An 18,651-nucleotide genomic window follows, 5' to 3' on the forward strand; every position below is an offset into this window, starting at 1 on the left:
GGGGGGGGTTGTTTATAAATTGTAGGCTTTCCAAATATGTACCATTTTTGAACGTTTTATTTGGTGCCTTTTTGTATTAAGACTGAAATAAAATCCATGGGGTTGAAAGCATTGGGATTTGTATTGTACATTTACATTTAATATATGGGTTTTATCTTCACGTGTACATGCATTGGAGTGTCGCATGAAGTTTATATTCATGTAGACACGTGTTTACTGTATGCAGGCTATGCTCAGACACATACGGATGTTATATATATATGACATACCTGTAGATGTTTGCCTCAGGGATGTTATATTCATATACTGTACATAAAGATTCACTAGTTCAAACAAGTCTGTGATTGATACCTCATTGTAGTTCCACCCGATGTGGAACTACATTCCCCATGTCACTAATCTGCATATTGTGGTGTGATTTAGGTTATTTAGAAATTAAAATATTGACTCAAACATCTGGAGCAAGACAGTCCACAAGTCTGCAAATAAATACAACTGAACTTTTATTTTGTCCTCAAAAATTCAGATTTTTTTTTAACCTTCACAGGGCTTACAAAAACTAGAATACATGAAAAAAAAAACTCCAAATGCTGAGAGAATCCCAAACATTTTGGTGTTCTCATTGAAGCGAAGCTGTGGCTTTAAACAGTTTTTCCATTTTGACTGTCCAAAGCAAAAGGCTTTGTAAAGTTTTAAACAACGTTCAACCCGAAATACTTCTACAGTAACTTTGATATCATTTTCTCACATGACATAAAAATATGAACCTCTGAAAAAGGCCCTTTCACTCGTCTGATTTTAGGAGAGCAATAAAAGGAGCAAGCTGGAGTGAATGATACAGTTGTGTGGTATTTTAATGCCAGAAATGAAAAGTGGACACAAATGCAATCAGAGAGGTACTTCTGAACCAGCTCCACCGCATTCTGAAATGGTCTGGCCTGCATATACTACAGATTTTAAATCCCACTTTAAGCTCTTATTGGGGGGGAAGAAATTAACATTCAGCTAAGACCTAGCGCTGAGCGTCTGTGGGAGTGCTTGCAGTTTAATTTGTGTTTTAGCATTTTAACTGTTAATGCAGCACTCATATTTCCTTTGATGTTTCTTCAGATCAGGTCTATGGCGGTTTTGGACAGTCTTGCTATAGTGTACTTCATACATATACTTTGTGTGCTTCATACAGTCACTTTTCCGGTCCCTGTTGATTGATGGAGGGGAGCAGAACAAGCGGGGGCAGTGATAAGGCACTTAGGGTGGTTCTATGAGAAACTGAAACTCTGGGAAAGTGTTTGATCGGACATTTTGACTGTATCTAAAATCAGCACGGAAGCCAGTGACTTACCGTCAGCTTGATCTGTGAGCTAAACTTTCCCTACCTCAATTTTCAAATGACTACTTTCCCCTAGGAAAAAAAAAGACATTCATACTGAATTCATTTCGAGCTCCAATTCCATGCGCGTTAAATGGCATTTGTACAGTTACCACTGATGTTCCTCCAGAGAACAGCCGAAGGCAGCATTTGAACACGAACATGTCCACGGGAAGATTTAACTACTTGGAATGCCCAGGTCTAATACTTCAAAATGCAACAACCATCCAGTGGATTTAACAATAAATATTATTTTTTTCCTTCGTTGTTTTATCAGTGAGACCTCCTACTGTAACACGTTTGCATGTGTTCATTTTCAAGTTTACTTCACCTATGCCCAGCTTGTGAGCCTTTAAGTCACAGCATAACACGTTTTTCACCAAGAAATTCGGCTAAATGATATATTTAAAACAAAAAAGGGTTAAAATCCTACATACAATATCACGCCTAGTTTAATACCAAAAGTTTCTAGTAGCTACAATTCTAGTTAATGTTTTTTTTTTTTTGTTTGTTTTTTTAATTTTCCTAGTAATGTTTATTTTGGCTTTTTTTTTTTCACTATACATAAAAAAATGAGTATATACAAAATATATTCCCTTGGCCGTGGCGCGTGCAGGCTGCAGCTGCAGGCTGCATGCTGCAGCTGCATGCTGCGGCGGCGGGCCGTCGGGTGAGGTGGATGCGTTGCGCATTATCTGCGTTTCCTCAGGATTAAATACATCAGCCCGCTGATCAGCGTCAGCGGAAAGGCGATCCAGGCCAGGACGAAGGAGTAGCCGAAGTTCCCCTTCCTCAGGTTCGCCTTCTGGAAGCTTTCATGCTGAGCGGTGTAGATCGACGCTCCAACCATAACGCAGAGTGCTGGTGGGGTGGGGTGGGGTGGGGTAGGGTGGGGTGGGGGGGAGAAATGGCAGTTGGTCCAAGGTAAACAATACATCATTCTTAGCTTGACAGCCTTATCCAGAGTACTGTGCTGCTTTGTAGTATCAGTTTATATAGCTGGATATTTTAAGTAAGTGAGATTAATCGCCTCGCTCAAGGGTGTAACGGATCTGGCCCACATGGGACTTTAACCTGCAATCTTGGTTATGTTCTCTAAATGTCCCCCACGCACAAAAACCAAACTGGAATGAATCAGTCGGCGCCTGTTTGCACAGCGTATCAAGTTCTACACTTCCATGTGGTTGTCTTCAGAAATGAAGCCCCAATTCATTCAAAATACTTCAGGTCTGACCCAGTTGTTCTTTTTTGTGTTTTGTGTCCAACTTTGAGTTGGGAGTTAGGAATGTCCATGTTTTTTTCCCAGATACCACCCAACTCATAATGCTGGCTCAGCAGATTAGAAATACTGTCATTTCTTACTCGTTTTTTTTTATTATTTTTTTTAAGTACAGGTGAATTGAATTTCTTGGGAAATAATAGTTTTTAAATCCTTTTTAAAAAGATACTCAGTCCTCAGACTGGACAGGTGTATTGTGGGAGGAAATGGTTGAAACTCACAGGACAGGAGCTGGATGACGGCTGTGAAGACAAATCTCTCTCCCTGATTGAGACGGAAGAGCTGCAGGATGAACACGAAGAACCCCACGCAGCACAAAATGGTGGCCAGGATCATGGTTGCCTGGACAGCCTGGAGGTAGCCTGCAAGGGGTAGAATAATGCACTTTGAGCTCTTTTATTTGTAAGGGTCAATTGATGCCAATATCTTTAATACCTGGATTGGATAGTGGTTCCCACAGATCAGGCAGAGGAACAATCCAGTTGTTGTAACCATTGGTGGCTGCACGCAATCACACCTTAATGATATTCCATAATCTCTGGAGGCTGTACTGTGTACTGTACTGTACTATATCTAAAGATGGAATTGCCAGAACCATTACAGCCCTGTTCAATTGTAAGAAACCTTAAAGCAGGAGTAGGCAAGGAGAGCTGTATCCTTGTCAGGATTTGTTGCCAGTTTATGCTCTTATTTAATTACCCCAATTTCCAATGTGATCTGACATTTCAACTCCATTTGCTGATAAGCTCATGAATGACAGCTAAAGACTGTTCTTCTGTCCCTTTGTGAAACATTTTACTGCGGTCTAATCTATGAGTGAGCCAGCGTTACTGTATAAAGCTCATTACCTCATTGGCCCAGGGTAACTGTAGAGAAATAAAAATGCATGCAGCCCTGCAGGAACAGTTTCCCCACTCCTGCGCTATGTCGTTATGGAGCCTCACCGTGGGCCACTCGACCGCAGCAAGGGAGCCGCTGCTCAGTGAAGTGGCCACGATCTTCAGGGACTCAGCCACCGAACAGGTGAAAGGTAATGAAGTCGAGTGCAATTTAACAAGGCGCCAAGTGGTGGTTGAAGGAGAAAGTAGTGCTCCAGGGAAGGGGTTCTGATGGACGGTGCCGAGGGTTTAGAAATAGCTCGGCTGGTCCAACTACACACAAAAATAAGTATAAAACACAGGCATGACTGGGCTGACTGTGTGAGGTTTACCTGCCGCAGCGCTTTCGCCGTTCTCTATCGCAAAGCATGTACCATTGCAGGTCATCCATAAGTCAGTGTAGATATTTTCGTGTATCCACCAAGCCTGAAAAAAGAAACAAACAATGGAGTGTAATAATTGCACAATTCTGATGAGGCAAAAAGAAACAGGCATTCATCAGCTTTATCAGCAATCACTTCTCACACTCAGTGCCAACAGCTGGTGTTTATTGGGTCAGTTCTGTGTTCTGTGCTCTCTGCAGTCAGTGAACACACTACTTTGATTTGCAAGGACACCCTTGCATTGGCAGCATAGCAATTGTCATTGCTTACTGTGGAATTTGTTTTTGTCTGAATTTAAGAAGTGTAATTTGGCCAGCAGATTGCCACAGATAAAACCCCATTTACATAAAACAGTTTTCTACATCAAGAAATAAGTATTTTCTCAAATAATCTAACAGGAGTATATTGCCATTTATATTTGACTTTAAGTTAATGTGAGTCTTTAGGAACTCTTCTGTGGCCTTCATGACTTCCTGTTTCACAGGGGTATATATATGAGGTGACACACGAGCCACAAAAAAGGCCTTCATAAATCAGCAAATGATCACAACAAAAATGGCTACATGCCTGAAAATACCCATCTCCTCTATTAAGGCAATAATTAGGAAGATTAAAACACCTGGGGCTGTGATGAACCTGCCTGGAAGAGGATTAAAGTATTTAAAATTTGCCACCGCACGCAGTGAGGACGACAGCTCAAGAGCCAAATAATTCACCACGGATCACAGTTGGAGAACTGCAGAAGTCAGCTGCATCTTGGGGTCACCAAATCTCCAAAACTACAATTAGACAGCACCTCCATGCCAACAAGCAATTACAACGGCCTGCCAGAAGACAGAAGAGGCTGTCATTAAACCACAAATGTAAGTGCTTCCAGCTTGCCAAACACCATTGCGACTTTGACAGGGACTGTTGTATGGTCTGGTGAGAAAAAATACAGCTTTCCCCCCACACACACCAGAGCTGAATCATCATAAACAGAGGGGTGGTCATGCAGAAATAAACCCAATTCTAGAATTTTTGTTCATATCAGGCTGCCAATACTTCTGAAGGGCATTGTAATCTATTCAGCATGTAATGGCTGAGATGGTTGAGCAGATTCATTAAAGGTCTCAAAATTACAGTTGCATAGTGTTCTCAACTGCTGTCTATATAGTCTAGAAAAAAAACAGGGCTTGGATTGTTGACGCTATCCTTAATTTTAACCCAAAATTAAACGTAGTTGTTAGCTTTTTGTTTCCACAAACACAGTTTGGTGAGTCAAGCAATCAGCAAAACCATCTTGCCAAACCGTGTTTGTGAAGAAAAGTGATGATTGGTTCAAGGTAAATGACAACAGTCCACAGCACTATTGTCATGAAGGTCCATTTCATACTGGGAGGTTAAGGGAAGCCTTAGTCCACTCACATTGTTTATTGTTGATATGAAGAGTAGCGTGGCGGAGATTATGTGGAAAAGGATGATGAAGGCCAGGATTACCAACATGGTGGACAGATAGGAGGAAGCCTGCAGGAGGAAGTCTGAATCTGAAAAGAAAAGACACACAGTGCAGTGTCAGTGCAGAGCACAGTGTTCAGCTGTCTGCGTCATCATAAGATGAAAGCGAATGCACATTATAACAATCATCTTTTACTCCGTGTGCATATTCACAGGCCCCAACCTTAACCCCCCTGCCCCCCCAACGCAGTTTAAATGAAACATTTCATGACATGGAGCCATTTTAAAAGGCCAAAATAGGGTTCAACTGCTCGCATTCTGGAATACTTTCTGAATTTACTGTAACCACAGGATAAAATTCCTTGGTAGGACTGTAGTCACTGATTAAAAAAAAACATAAAAAATGTGTCATTGTCACTGTGCAACCTATCACGGTGAATGTTTTCAGAGCTCTGTTTTTATTGGGCGCCATCACGAAACAAACATGGAAGCGTGGTGTCATTCGTCAGGCTGGCCTGGGACAGTCCCAGAGGCGCACGCTCCCTCTCACAGAATAACAGGATTCCCTCTCCTGTCTCTCCAGCCTCGGTTCTGACCAACACTGCCCAAAGTCGACCCCTCTCAGCTGTCCCGGGTAGTTTTCCTGCCATTCTATCATCAAGCACTTCTAAATCAGGAAACTCACTTGCTGTGATTGCAAGTGTTCCTGCAAGTTCTGCAATGCCCTGGAGGTTCTGACCCTTAAACAGAGTCTGTGCCAATCTCACTAGGCCAAGACACACAAAGGACAGCTGGAGTATTCCAGGTCAATTTTTCAATGCTTCTCTGAGAAAGTCCAGGCAGGAGTCAGTGTGATTTACCGCTTTATTGCTTATGAAATCAAATGCATTTTATATGAGAACTGTCACAATTTTACGTGCGAAAATGTGTGTGGGGCTTGGGTGTGTTCCTGGATGTTTGTGTGTGTGCTCACACACACATGTGGGTATATACCGTACAGTGTGTGCGTGTGAGACTGGAGGAGTTAGACGATTCTGAAGCCAAAGAAACATATTCTTACCCACAGGCCCCAGAGCACTTAATGATGAAAGTGGGAGAAAGATGCAGAATGTCTTTGTTTACTTTGGAGGTTTAGCAATATGAAAAGCAAATAGCAGATGTGAACATAAGGTCTACTGTGGTTCAATCCTCTCAGCTCACTCATGGGTGGCTGTGTGTACAGCCAAAGCAGGGGGCAGAGCCAGAAGACTTTTCTCATCCTTCGCTTATATATATACATGCTTATATACGTATAGTATACAGTGCATAACTGCAGTGCTTACGTATTTGGACAGTGGTACAATTTTTGCAGGTATATCCTACTCGTCCTGCATCCAAAACACACTTTTTTGGGAATTACTGGCTTTGATAGTGGGCGTGGCTACCCCGATGACGTGAAACGCATCACTCGGGCAGATTTTTCCCGGGATGGGAGACAGACGATTGATCTGTTGTAATTGGTAGTTGCAGGAATTTGAGCGTCCACACGGAACGCACAGTCTGGGGTGCGTCGGCTCGACTCTCAGCCCAGGAACCGATCGCTATGTTTTGCTGTCAGCTCATTGCAGCTGCCACTCTCCAGTCCCTAGTGCAGCTCGCGTATGGAACAAATCCTGCTGTCCTTCACTGGGCCAGAGCGGATTGAGAAACAACACGGAACGCCCCCATAGAAAATCACACATGCGATCCCTTCCACATCCCCCACACGGCCAGTTAAGCGGCAGTGAGGGGCGGCAAATGGGCGGTGGTTTGGAGGCCAGCAGGAGCGGAGCTGTGGGGGCGGGGCCGCTGGGCGGGGCCAGGCCCCGGCAGGAAGTCTGTCTCCGCTCTGGGAGGATACGCAGCCGCGGCGCTGCAGCTGGGTCCGAACGTGTGAAAGGGGGGAGGGGCGGGGCACGGAGAGCAGCAGTCCCGTCGCACATATGGTTTTCATTTCACTGCTCCCTCCTTTTCCCTTTGCTGAGAGAGGGAGCGAGAGAAGGAGAATGGGGGAGGAAGAGAGGCGGAGAGCAATGGAGGGAAAGGGACAAAGGGACCGGGAGAGATAGAGAGTGAGGGACGGAGAGAAAGAGAGAGGGACCGACAGGGAAAGAAAGAGACAGAGTGAGAAAAATGGTGTAGGAAGATGTGTAGAGGAGGGTAATTATCCGGTGATGTTTTGTGAAAGGGCACCAGGGCCTCCTACCAGTAGTTTGCACATTAACATGATAATCTAGTGGCAGTGTTAAACTCATTTTAAGGGTTTACTTTTTTGTGGTGGTTGGAGGGCAGGGGTTGTTGGAAGATGCAGTACATGCAAAATATTTTACATTTTTGTTCTAGGAGCATGGAGGTGTTTAGTTGGACATTATAGTAAAAACCAAGTTGATGAACTTTAGAGGACATTTTGGGCTAAGCCATGGCTTTGTTTCTACAAGTTTTCGTGCCAAGATAATCTATGTACAGACCAGGTATTCATCTACAGACACCCCAAAACTGCCTTTTTAAAATCTAGGTTCAAAATTCCCTGTGAGCAGATAGAACATCTTTATTTATTTATTTATTTATTTAACCTTTATTTAACCAGGTAAGCAAGCAATCTATTGTAGTTCCCACAGGGCCACAGTGAAATCACATTCAGCATCAGTACATCTCCGTCACAGCCAATGCAACATCTTTGCTGAATTAGAAAATTCTTAGTAGGCTTTCAGCAAAGTTGAAACAGTTTAGCAATAGTTCAAGCAGTTTGACGAGAAGCCATAATAATAAATAATAAAGCATTGCATTTATATTTCATCTTGCATCTTGCAAGTGCATTATAGTAAAGTGGGCAGGGTGAGCTCGCTTCGCCCTCCATCAAAGTCCTGCTCCCATTCGGCCAATTCACAGCAGCCATTTTGTGCCAGAAGACTCAACACGCATCCACTGATTTAGAGGAGGGGAGCCCATGTCGCCGTGAGCTTAATCAAGAGCTAAAATGGCCATTTTTTCAATATATAAAGTAGATGCTGGAGAATGCAAAATAGGTCTAGTCTTGGAGTAAAGACTTCCTTTTGGAAATGTAAAATGCCAACATTTGTTAAAATAGTAAATATAAAACATAATCACAAAGCTTGAATGTATTTTTGCTATATTTAGAAAAACAGACTTTCAGATACTCTATATGCAGTTTTATAAAATACTGTATGACATATGCACTAGTGTGCACCTTTAATCATCAATTATTAGAAATATTATTTCCTAATATGTGCAGTGCATTCGAGGTGTTTAAAAACATTACAAGATCTCTGGGTTTTTTCTAAATGGGAAGTCAGCACTCTCACTTAAGAGGTCTTTTGGATGTGAACGGAGACTAGAATTAAGGCGCAGACTCAATCAGACCCCCTCTTTCTCACACACACACACACACACACACACACACACACATGCATGCATACACAGCACGCACATAAATAACTACACCAACTCCCATGAAAATGTTGGCATGTTAGCAGCATTTACTCCTAGTGATATATCATATCCTGAAGGGTTTTTCCCAAGACAACCAATCTATTGTAGTTCTCACAGGGCCACAGTGAAATCACATTCAGCATCTGTACATCTCTGTCACAGCCAATGCAACAGCTGTATGCAGACTGCCCCCCCCCCCCCCATTTCCATATAACATACAAACATACTGCTGTATGGACTACCAACGCATAATAATTCAAAGCATTTCATAAGGAGACACTGCACAAAGGCTTCCATTGTGGGCTGCAATGTACATCAAAATATCTAATGCGTGTAATACCTTGTCATAACATCAGACACCTACTGGTAACTGAACTTCCATTTAAACGGTCCCCTATGCCAGCTCTGTGAGGGAAGGCAAGTGGTGTTCATGAATCTCCATCTTTAATGCAGCGTGCTAAATTCTGTCCCTGTGATTGCTTTTGAAATCTATAGGCCCTGTCCTAGAAAAAAAAAAAGAAATGTATTAAAAGTACTGATACATTTTCAGGGGTACGGCCATGCCTTTAGGCTAATAAAATTGTTAAAAAAGAATGCATAAAGCTAAACACCATACATCATCACAGCTCCTTGTCATCGTTTTTAGCTGTGTTAACATCTGTGTTGCACCTGGTCAGTTTTTTTAAAGGGTGGGGAAGGGGCCATTAGATCGGTCCTTAACGGAAGCGGGGGTTGGGGGGGCCTGTTAAAATGAATGCGTGGTGGAGTATGAAAACATTTGGAGCATTTGTCTTGGAGAATGGCAGGATTAGGCAGTGCGGTAAGGCCCCTGCTATCTGAAGTCCTGCGGTTGGGTAATGACAGCCGCGCCTCCCAGAAGCCCAGGGCCACGCTGAGCCTCCCAGAAGCCCAGGGCCACGCTGAAACCTTATTAGCAAATTAATTGCTGTGGGCTCTTTGCGGTGGGTTTTATTCTCCGGATCTGAACCCTTTTTCCGGTTTTCCCAGAACATTTTGGGGGGGGAGCCCTGACTCGGGCTTCAGTTTTGACGTTTCCCCCCCCCCTTTCTTCCAGAAAAACACACCTCCAGATATGTCCACGCCCAATTACTTCAGATATAGAAAAACGCTGCAGGCGGGGAATGATTGACTGCTGTCATTTCCTTGTGTCGTATCATTGTGTTCAGGTTTTCCTTCAGGTATGTGCATCAGTTGTCCAGGTAGCCATGAGGAAAATGCATGTATGTTATATCGTGCTTCTATGCTGACAAAGAGAGGAAGGTCAGCATCGCATTTGAGACAGACAGGTAAATTTGCATGCAAATATATGCCACCAAGGTTCACAAGTTGGGCAGCTCTGCTACTTCAGCTGTACAGAATCCTGCTTTAGAAAGTAGCGTACGCAAACAACGACATTCAATTTAGTTATCTCTGGAGCGCTGCCCTTACCCTCTGACTCATGAGCTGTGCCCGTTCGGAGAGAGAGGACTGGATGCGCTGCGGTACTGGCCCCGGGACATTCACCGCCTTCGAACTTGAACCTGCGCCAGACGGTCACCGCGACCGTCCCGCCGGGGGCCTGCTGGGTAATCCCCTGGCTGCAACGCAGCGCACAGGCATGCAGACGGTGCGCAACGACAGCCTTCCCCGAACCGCAGTGTCAGCGCGCAGCGAGGCCGTCTGTGTGGCTCACGCAGTTAATGCCAACGTCGTCGCCGCGGAGACCGCGAGGCCGAGCTTTACGCGTTCAGTTCACACACAAACGCCTCACAGCCTGAAGCGCTGGTGCTGCAGTCTTTCACGAAAGAAGCGTCTCCACAAAACTGAAACGCAGTCAAAGAGGTGGCGAAGCGAAGAGAAAAGTAGGCTGCAGTAATATTCCCCATCTTTGTTTTATAAATGTGTTGAAGCAGCTATCTAGCAGCCTTTTTTGAAACCTCAGAAATTGCACGATGTTAATCTAAAGCAGATGTATTTAAAGAGCACAGTGAACGCACATCATTGTAGTCAAATGCAGAAGGAATGATCACAAAGTTAACGTCAATAAACGTAATGGATCTGGAGCTGGTACCTCAATTGGGCTTCTGTACCCTTGAGATAAGGTATTTTGCCTGTATTGCTTTGTTGTTTATTTGTTGATAAATCAAAGATGACTTAAGAGCTAAAATCGGACATATTGTCAGTTCATTGAGTGCATAGCAACATTTGCAGTAGCAGTTTGCATTAATCACCTGACGCAATGGCACTGCAGCAAATTCGGGGATCAGACCTGCAGACTTCCGATTTACAAGCCCCACAGGAAGAGAGAGACAGAGCGCTTGTGTCTGTGCACCGAAACAACAGCTTTTATAGGGTTTCTGGAGGACAACCAGGCAGTGGGCCCTATAAAAATGTCCAGCACACAGCACAATCCCAGTTCAGTTTCAGTGCACGCAGCTTATGGAAAAGACGCTGTGTTGCCACCATCGATCGGCAAGGCACTGCACTGAGCTTTTTGCCATACTTCCCAGGGGTGTCGTATTTTGCCTGGTGCTTTTTTGAGAGGGAAGTAACAAGTTGCACCGGTTTAGTGCAATGACAGCTGAGTGACATTTCATGAACTCCACAGTGGGCGGAGCTACCCAATTGCCTTGCTGTCCCTGATCGGTGTGCAATATTGTGGTTCATTAAGCCTTGCTGCCTCAGGATTGGTTTAAAGCTGACCAATGAAGGGATTAATGAAGCTTCACTGTCCTGTGATGGACCTGGTGCTGTTCTGGGTTATGAACATGGACATACAAATCCATAACTGCAGACTGTAAACTAAGATCATCAGTTTAAAATTAAGATCAGCACTTTGGTGGGGGGGGGGGGGGTCATACCTCAAATATGGTTGATTGACAAGCAGGAATAAGAAAAGATAATATCCACAAGCTCTCCCTGAATGTTGCCCTTACGTGTTTACTCTGTATTTAGGAACATGTTGGAAAATGTCATCAGCAAGTTTGGTCAGTAATGTTTGATGCTGAGAAAAAATGATAGCTGGTTGAAAAAGTAAGTAAGTAGGCAGTAAATCAACTTAAACATGAATGAACACTTTTTTGTGGTTTCTAGAAAGCACATGAAAGCATAATATCTATTCAACCAGACGTCTGTAGCAGCTTTGGCTTGTTATGCTAGGGATATCTGCTGTCAAGTGCTCTTTGCCATTGTTGATTTTGGCTTCCTCTGTAAGGGTATATATACAGTACAGGCCAAAAGTATTAGGCCACCTGTGGTGTTTCATAATATATATGCATTTATTGAATAACAAAGTAGAATTTTGTTCTATTTCTACCGACAATAACACAAAAATATTAGTTTTACTTCATAAGAATCTTAGATAGTCGTTTCTAAGAGTACTTTTATGTAAAAGTTATCTTTTTGTGTTATTGTAGGTAGAAATCGAAAAAAAATATTTGTACTTTGGTTTCCATCCATCCATTATTTATACCTGCTTATCATGAGCAGGGTCGCGGGGGGGTGCTAGAGCCTATCCCAGCGTGCATTGGGCGAGAGGCAATTTGTACTTTGGTTTGTTATTCAATAAATGTGCACATATTAACTGAATTTTTCTCTGCCTAAAGTTTTTTTTTTTTTTTCTTCTGGTCACCTAATGTATTTGGCCTGTACTGTGAAGTTTACCGCAATAAAACCTTTCAAAAATGAGGAAGCTGTCATAACCCACAAGCGATCCAGAAGCACCTGGTCTGATTGCTGTAAGCCACAGCCTGGCTTTAATAAAACTTGGCAATCCAACACACCTCTGCAATTTCAGAATGACCTTGATTTTTAACTAATTTTAGGCACTAGACATGAGAAATTATTTGTATGTGTCCCACACAAATCCAGCTCTTGCACTAAAAACAAATGGCCACAGAGTGATAGAAGGTGCTGGTTTTAACCTGTCCCTCTACTGGTTGCTTCTGAAGAAAAAAAAAAAAAAACATTCTACTTCCTGTGTTTACAAAGCGCAGAGTCCGCCTCAGAGTCAAACACAAAACAAAGGGCCTGTTCATTGGCAGGAGCGAACGTGGGCGCCTGACCTGAGGTCAGACTTTCACATTTACACGTTGCTATTATAATCACGCAAGCATTATTCTCGTTTTTTTTCCCAAATGACAAGCCTTCTTGCGGCTGAGTTGGCAGATAAACGAGGAACAAATCTGAGCCACAGTTATTCCAGCAGAGAGAAAGAATGGCTCAGGCTGGCTGGCTCCTGCAGAGGAATGTGGAGAACTTTTTTTAATCGGTTGGCCGAAATGTCCCCCCCCCCCCCCCCTCAAAAGTGCCGCAATAGTTCAGCCCGACTTTTGTGTTTATGCTCAACAAAGCAGATCCAGGGCTTATTTTTGGAGAAAACACAAAAGCCCGGCTCTTCCCTGGCAGATGTCCAGGTCCGTGTTTTAAAACAATGGACCAAACAAAGCGCTGTTTTGGGTACACGCCGCCCGGAAAGATAAGCCACACCCAGAGGAAGGATTCGAGCGTTCTGTAGGACAATGCTAAAACAGAAAATGACTCCTCACACTTCGCTCCATAGAATGCGGATGAACCAAACAAAAGACACCTGAGACAGGCAATTATTGCAAACCCAAAAACCGCTCTCTCAGAAGGACTCTGAGGTTGGGGTCAGGGGATCCCAAGCTTTTCCAAGCCTTCGATTCACAGAAAAATGGAATACTATGCAACACTACAATTATGCTTCTAATAGGACATGCATTTGTGTAACTTATTCTCCGGGGTGGGGGGGAAGGGGGGGGGGGGGCTACTCTTTACCTTCATAAGAAATGCCTTCACCTGTCACTCAGCCCTACTCTGTTAAAAGTATGTTTTGCTTTTATCAGTTCCTCTGGATGGAAGTCGTAGTGTGAACATTGTCCAGTTAAATACCAGTGCCTCGCAGGTTATCATTTCTAGCTTATTGGAAATATATCTTTTACAGAGCAAAGGCTAACCTGAATCTGTTTTTTTTTTTTTTGGGGGGGGGGGGGGGGGGGGGGGGGGGTTGCAGTGAGTTTTACTCCCTCACCTCAAGTACAAGAAAATCTCCTTCTTCCCTCCTCCTCTTCAGCCCAACTGTGTTGAAAGGCCCTTTTCTTCCCTGCTAAGCATCTACAGCCTTTCATCTTTCTGTCTGGCACAAGCTGCTGTTGAAATGTTAAACATCAGAGGGTCTGTCCCAAAGTGGGCTCGCTCAGCTGCTGCAGGTGTAGAATGCCACAGGTGACGTGAATTACAAGACCCCGTAATGAGAGAGAGAGAGAGAGAGAGAGAGAGAGGGGTCTTTTTCTCTTCCTTCCCTCCCTTCATTTCTTTCTCTCTCTCCAGCGTATCATTTCTCCAATTTTAGGGGCCTTTTCAACAATTCAGATGCATCAGTTACAATTTTTTTTCCTGTTTTTTTTTCCACTTTTTTTGTTTGTTTTTGTATGGAAACAAATTTGCACAAAGATATTAAAACATTCTCGCTCCTATTAAACACTTCATGCTTTCACATGTAAAGCTCAAAGCACTTCATTCGCGCTTTGCACTGTTGTGAAATGAGGGTACACATGCTTATGTCTGATTAAAATGAAATACTTCATCCCTCTGTAAAATAAGGCTAGCCATCCTAACAAAAATTCACACTGAACTCCGATGAGAGCATGACCCTACCCAGCAGTGCATATGGCTTTTAGACCGCCCTTTCAAAAAAAAAAAAAAAACAAAGAGTAGGAAGCTGAACTTTCTCAGGAAGCTGAACTTTGCAGAAAGTGAATGAAAAAAGACAGCGAGCGTAAGGCAGATGCCTCTCCTCATTTCTAGACTTGTTTTGCTTCATGTCAGCTGCCACAGGCTTTATCGCAGAGATTTCTTTGTTTTGCCTCCTCACACAGATACCAGATTTACACACCATATTGCCTCCAAGCACCAACTGCCTCTGTTTATAGAGCTCCTAATGTCAAAGCCATATGTGCCTGCTAGGGTTGGATGTGTGTGGGTGCGTGAGTGTGTGTGTATGCACCTCTGTGTGTGTGTGTGCGTGTGTGCATCTGTGAGTGTGTGTGTGTGTGTGTGTGTGCGCATTTGTGTGTGTCCACGTATGTGAGTGTATGTGTGTGCGCGTGTGTGCGTGCATGTTTGTTTGTGTGTGCACATCTGTGAGTGTGTGTATGTGTGTGTGTTTGTGTGTGAGAGAGAGAGATAGAGAGAGAGAGAGAGAGAGAGAGAGAGAGAGAGAGAGAGAGAGAGAGAGAGAGAGAGAGAGAGAGCTTTTTGATCTTGGCGGTATGTTACGAGGAGAACCCCCTGGGTATTTGCGCTCCACGTGGCCCAGGGCTCAGCCAACTGCAGGCTAGGCATCGCTCGAGAAATTTCACCTTCAAGCATTTTCACTCCAGCAAACCAGCCATGAGACATCTGCGATACATTGTCTTGCTCCCAGGACCGTACTAACCCGCCAAAAATCTTCTAACTCCAGATTTTAAACGCACCCGACTCCATCAAACTCTCAGACGCACTGACACACTAAAACGCACCCGCCACCCCGCCCACACACTTAAACACACACACACAGACACTCCCATGACCTTTTGATTCCTTTTATTAAAGACAGATGTGCTTCATTTGCATCCCTTCTTTAAAGAGAAAATAAACAGCGACTGGTTGCGGTTGGTGCAGAAGACTTGGAAATATTTACTAGGAAATACTAGAAAATATTATTTCTGATGGAATTTTCGGGTTTATAATTATTTTTTACTACAGGGTATAATCATTATTGGTGGTTATTGTTTATATATTATTCACAATTGTTGTGAATCAGACAAAGTGGTCAGTAAAGAGGGCGTGTGTACATAGACAGAGCGAGCTCACGCCAAACCCCAGAAAGCAACGCAGACGCAAATATTTGGATATTTACGACGGGCTGCAACAATACCGCAAGCTTGCACTTTCAAATTGGGACGTCTAGTCGCTGTTGACACAAAATATAAAGGTAACCGTAAGTTAGAACTGAACACCGTGGTTTCTCCATTGGTTTTACAACCGCAAAGATTCATCAGTAGAGCTCTGCTCCCGCCACAGAAAGCGGCGGCTCTTAAAACTTTGATTGAACTGATCCTCTGAACACCCCAGAAGCAAATGTTACCATGTTGGCCCTTATCTCTCAAAACGTCGGAAAACAACATTTCTACTATACAGCAAAATGGAGAGCCACGAGCTATGTCCTGTGAAATTTGCTTTCTTAATCAAGTGGAACAACTTCTTATTTGGGCCTTTGCTGGGATTTCGCGCTTTAATTTTTGTGCAGAACCGAAAATTAAGTTCTGGAAAGGTGACTCATTTTTGTCTCAACCGTATGCACAATGCTGAATTTTAAAGCCGTGTTTAAAGGATCTTGTCCACGAATTGCCGAGTTCCCGTTTTTATACAAAATCCGTCCTGCAAGAGCGTTTATTGCTGTTCAGAACTGTTCAGGGTGTGCGTGCGCAATTAATAATCACAAGCGAGAATGCGATAGCCTACGGGTCGTAAGTGTGACACAAATGGACAGTTTTATTTAAATATATATATATATATATATTAGCCTGAATCGGTGCATAGGCTAGACCATACGACAACTTGATGCCTTCAGGACTAGTCCATTAGTCCACTAATCCATCTAGCTGCCCTTAAAAACAAAAGGCGCCAAACGTGGGAGCGCTGGCGGAATCTAGACGTCTAGAGGAAAGGAAATCTAGTTTGAGAGATGTTTTAACATAAAAATACTGCGTTATACCAATATATCTCAGGTTTTACTCGGATATAGCCGGGTTTTCACCTGAACGCCTAGACGACTTTTAACAACTACTGGGATATGATACGACATCCAGGTTAAACGCCCATAAATAGCATGTTTAGTAAAATATTGAGGAAAACATTTAGCCTAGGTAAAACTTTTTAAAAAGAACCTGCGTTGTTATTTTCCCCTTCAGTCGCAACTATTTTAAAACCGAGGTATAAGACCGAGTAAAAATAGGCTACAGGAACTCAGATTCATCACATCCCCCTCGTTTCTGTTTGTATTGTAATTCCAGACGTGACGGCCCTCCGGAAATCCACTACGCCGAAGTCTGCTACGAGTCATGAAAGCTCAAAATTTTCCCCACCCCCAAACTTCAGCGACAGGGTGGAATGTGGCGCAGGAAAAGCTTACTACTAGGGGAAATGATTCCTGGATAATTTGGGATTTGCCTATGCATTCGACATGCATTGAATAAATAGTGAATTCTATAAACTGTTAAATTAGCATGTTCTGTCCGTCGCGCGAGGTAGAGGCTTGAAATTGTTACTCCAGTCCGCCCGATTCTATTTTTACAAGCATTTAAAGGATAGACTCATAAAAATACCATTTATGATTATGATAACAGGGCTGCATAAGAGCATCATTGGAATAATTAATGTTGCTACATTATCCAAGCATAAGTGTACACAACTATTTCTTGAAACGACTGCCCAACTAATCCAAGAACACAGCGAGTCCCAAGCGAGGCTGGTGGTACACTGCGTGTACTCAATACACGCGGATGGGTAAACTTGAAGCGAAAAGAACAACGAGCGTCCTAGTACCACCAGTAGACAGCGGGGGGCGTTGTAAAAAAAAAAAATGAAAACGAAACGTAAAGGGGGAAGTTTAAATGTCTTGACTTTCCCTAGCACAATTAAACAAAAGGTTTCAAAATATTTGTTGGATTGGTCAACGTCCTACTGAATTTAAATAAATCTCAACAATACATGCTATAGGCTACATTATAGAAATTGTAACAGATTATTGTGTACAGAACACAATGGCTCCAAGTACATCATACTTCTGGATTCGCAATATATTTCAACACAAAAAGTTGGACAGGCTACAGAGTAGTTCAATAATTACTGCTAATCTCATAGAGCAGGAAAATTTGCAAACTCAGGAAAACTCAAGGCGCGAGAGACACACATGCGCTAGACAACGCCCCTTTGATTGTAGACGTTGGTACTTCATTGAGTTGAAATTAAATTATCTGGCTTCCAGTAAACGACCATTACCAAGTTCACATCGTGCCAAACCACTTTTTTTGTTTGTTTGTTTTAATTAGTTAACAGTTACCTCGCTGAACCTAAAATATAGCCTACGTTTTTGTAATAGACACGATTCTATTCGCAAAAAGACATAAGTTTTATATGATACAAATTTTGATACTCACAGTTGTAAAGAGCGCGAAGAGTTTTTCAGAAGGCTTTAAATTTTTAAGTTTGGGCCAGATGTGGCGGCCGAATGATGTCAGTACGAACGTGATTCGGTCGTAGCAGTAGTAGCAGTAATGGGATAAGTGTAACGGCGGGCTCCTCCTCTCAATCCGGCGACAGCCCTGAACTGAAATTGGGTGTGGTTTGGAATTTGATACTTCTTGTACCGGAGATGGACAGCGAGTAGAGATGTGGTTATTGCATCTTGTCATCCCCAAACCCAGTGGAAAAGGGGACTTTGTTTGGGGTAGGGATGAGGTGGGAGGGCTGTAGTAATTGGGAAGCGGCCAGCGTCTGATATATTTGTGCACATTCGACATTCATTTCAGCGGAGTGTAATGTGCCTGGTTAGCATCTTTGGGTCTATAGGCGGGTGCACACTAGCTTTGTTTACGATTTACACTGAAGTAGGCGACTGGATGAAATACATTTTAGCTCTGAAAAGAGTTGCTACCTTTGCTTAATTTTCATTCGCATGTAAACTCTGTTGGATTCTAACACTGAAGATTTCACACCATGCACCGCCCAGCCCCCCTGCTTGAAAATATTCATACAATTCAAAATATGTTGACA

At 43.2% G+C, this 18,651-nt stretch overlaps 1 protein-coding gene across 1 annotated transcript; it reads right to left on the bottom strand.

Annotated features, from left to right (window-relative positions):
- Positions 1-486: 486 nt before the first annotated feature.
- LOC135243294 (epithelial membrane protein 2-like) lies at positions 487-18,222 on the bottom strand. Its single transcript, XM_064315023.1, has 5 exons — positions 18,036-18,222; positions 5,317-5,435; positions 3,859-3,952; positions 2,870-3,010; positions 487-2,230 (listed from the first exon to the last, which is right to left on the bottom strand). The coding sequence occupies exons 2-5, from the start codon at positions 5,392-5,394 to the stop codon at positions 2,061-2,063; spliced, it is 483 nt and encodes a 160-aa protein (XP_064171093.1). The 5' UTR covers positions 5,395-5,435; positions 18,036-18,222; the 3' UTR covers positions 487-2,060.
- Between the last annotated feature and the right edge of the window lie 429 nt (positions 18,223-18,651).

Source organism: Anguilla rostrata, chromosome 17, assembly GCF_018555375.3.
Source record: "Anguilla rostrata isolate EN2019 chromosome 17, ASM1855537v3, whole genome shotgun sequence".
Classification (NCBI taxonomy): Eukaryota; Metazoa; Chordata; class Actinopteri; order Anguilliformes; family Anguillidae; genus Anguilla; species Anguilla rostrata.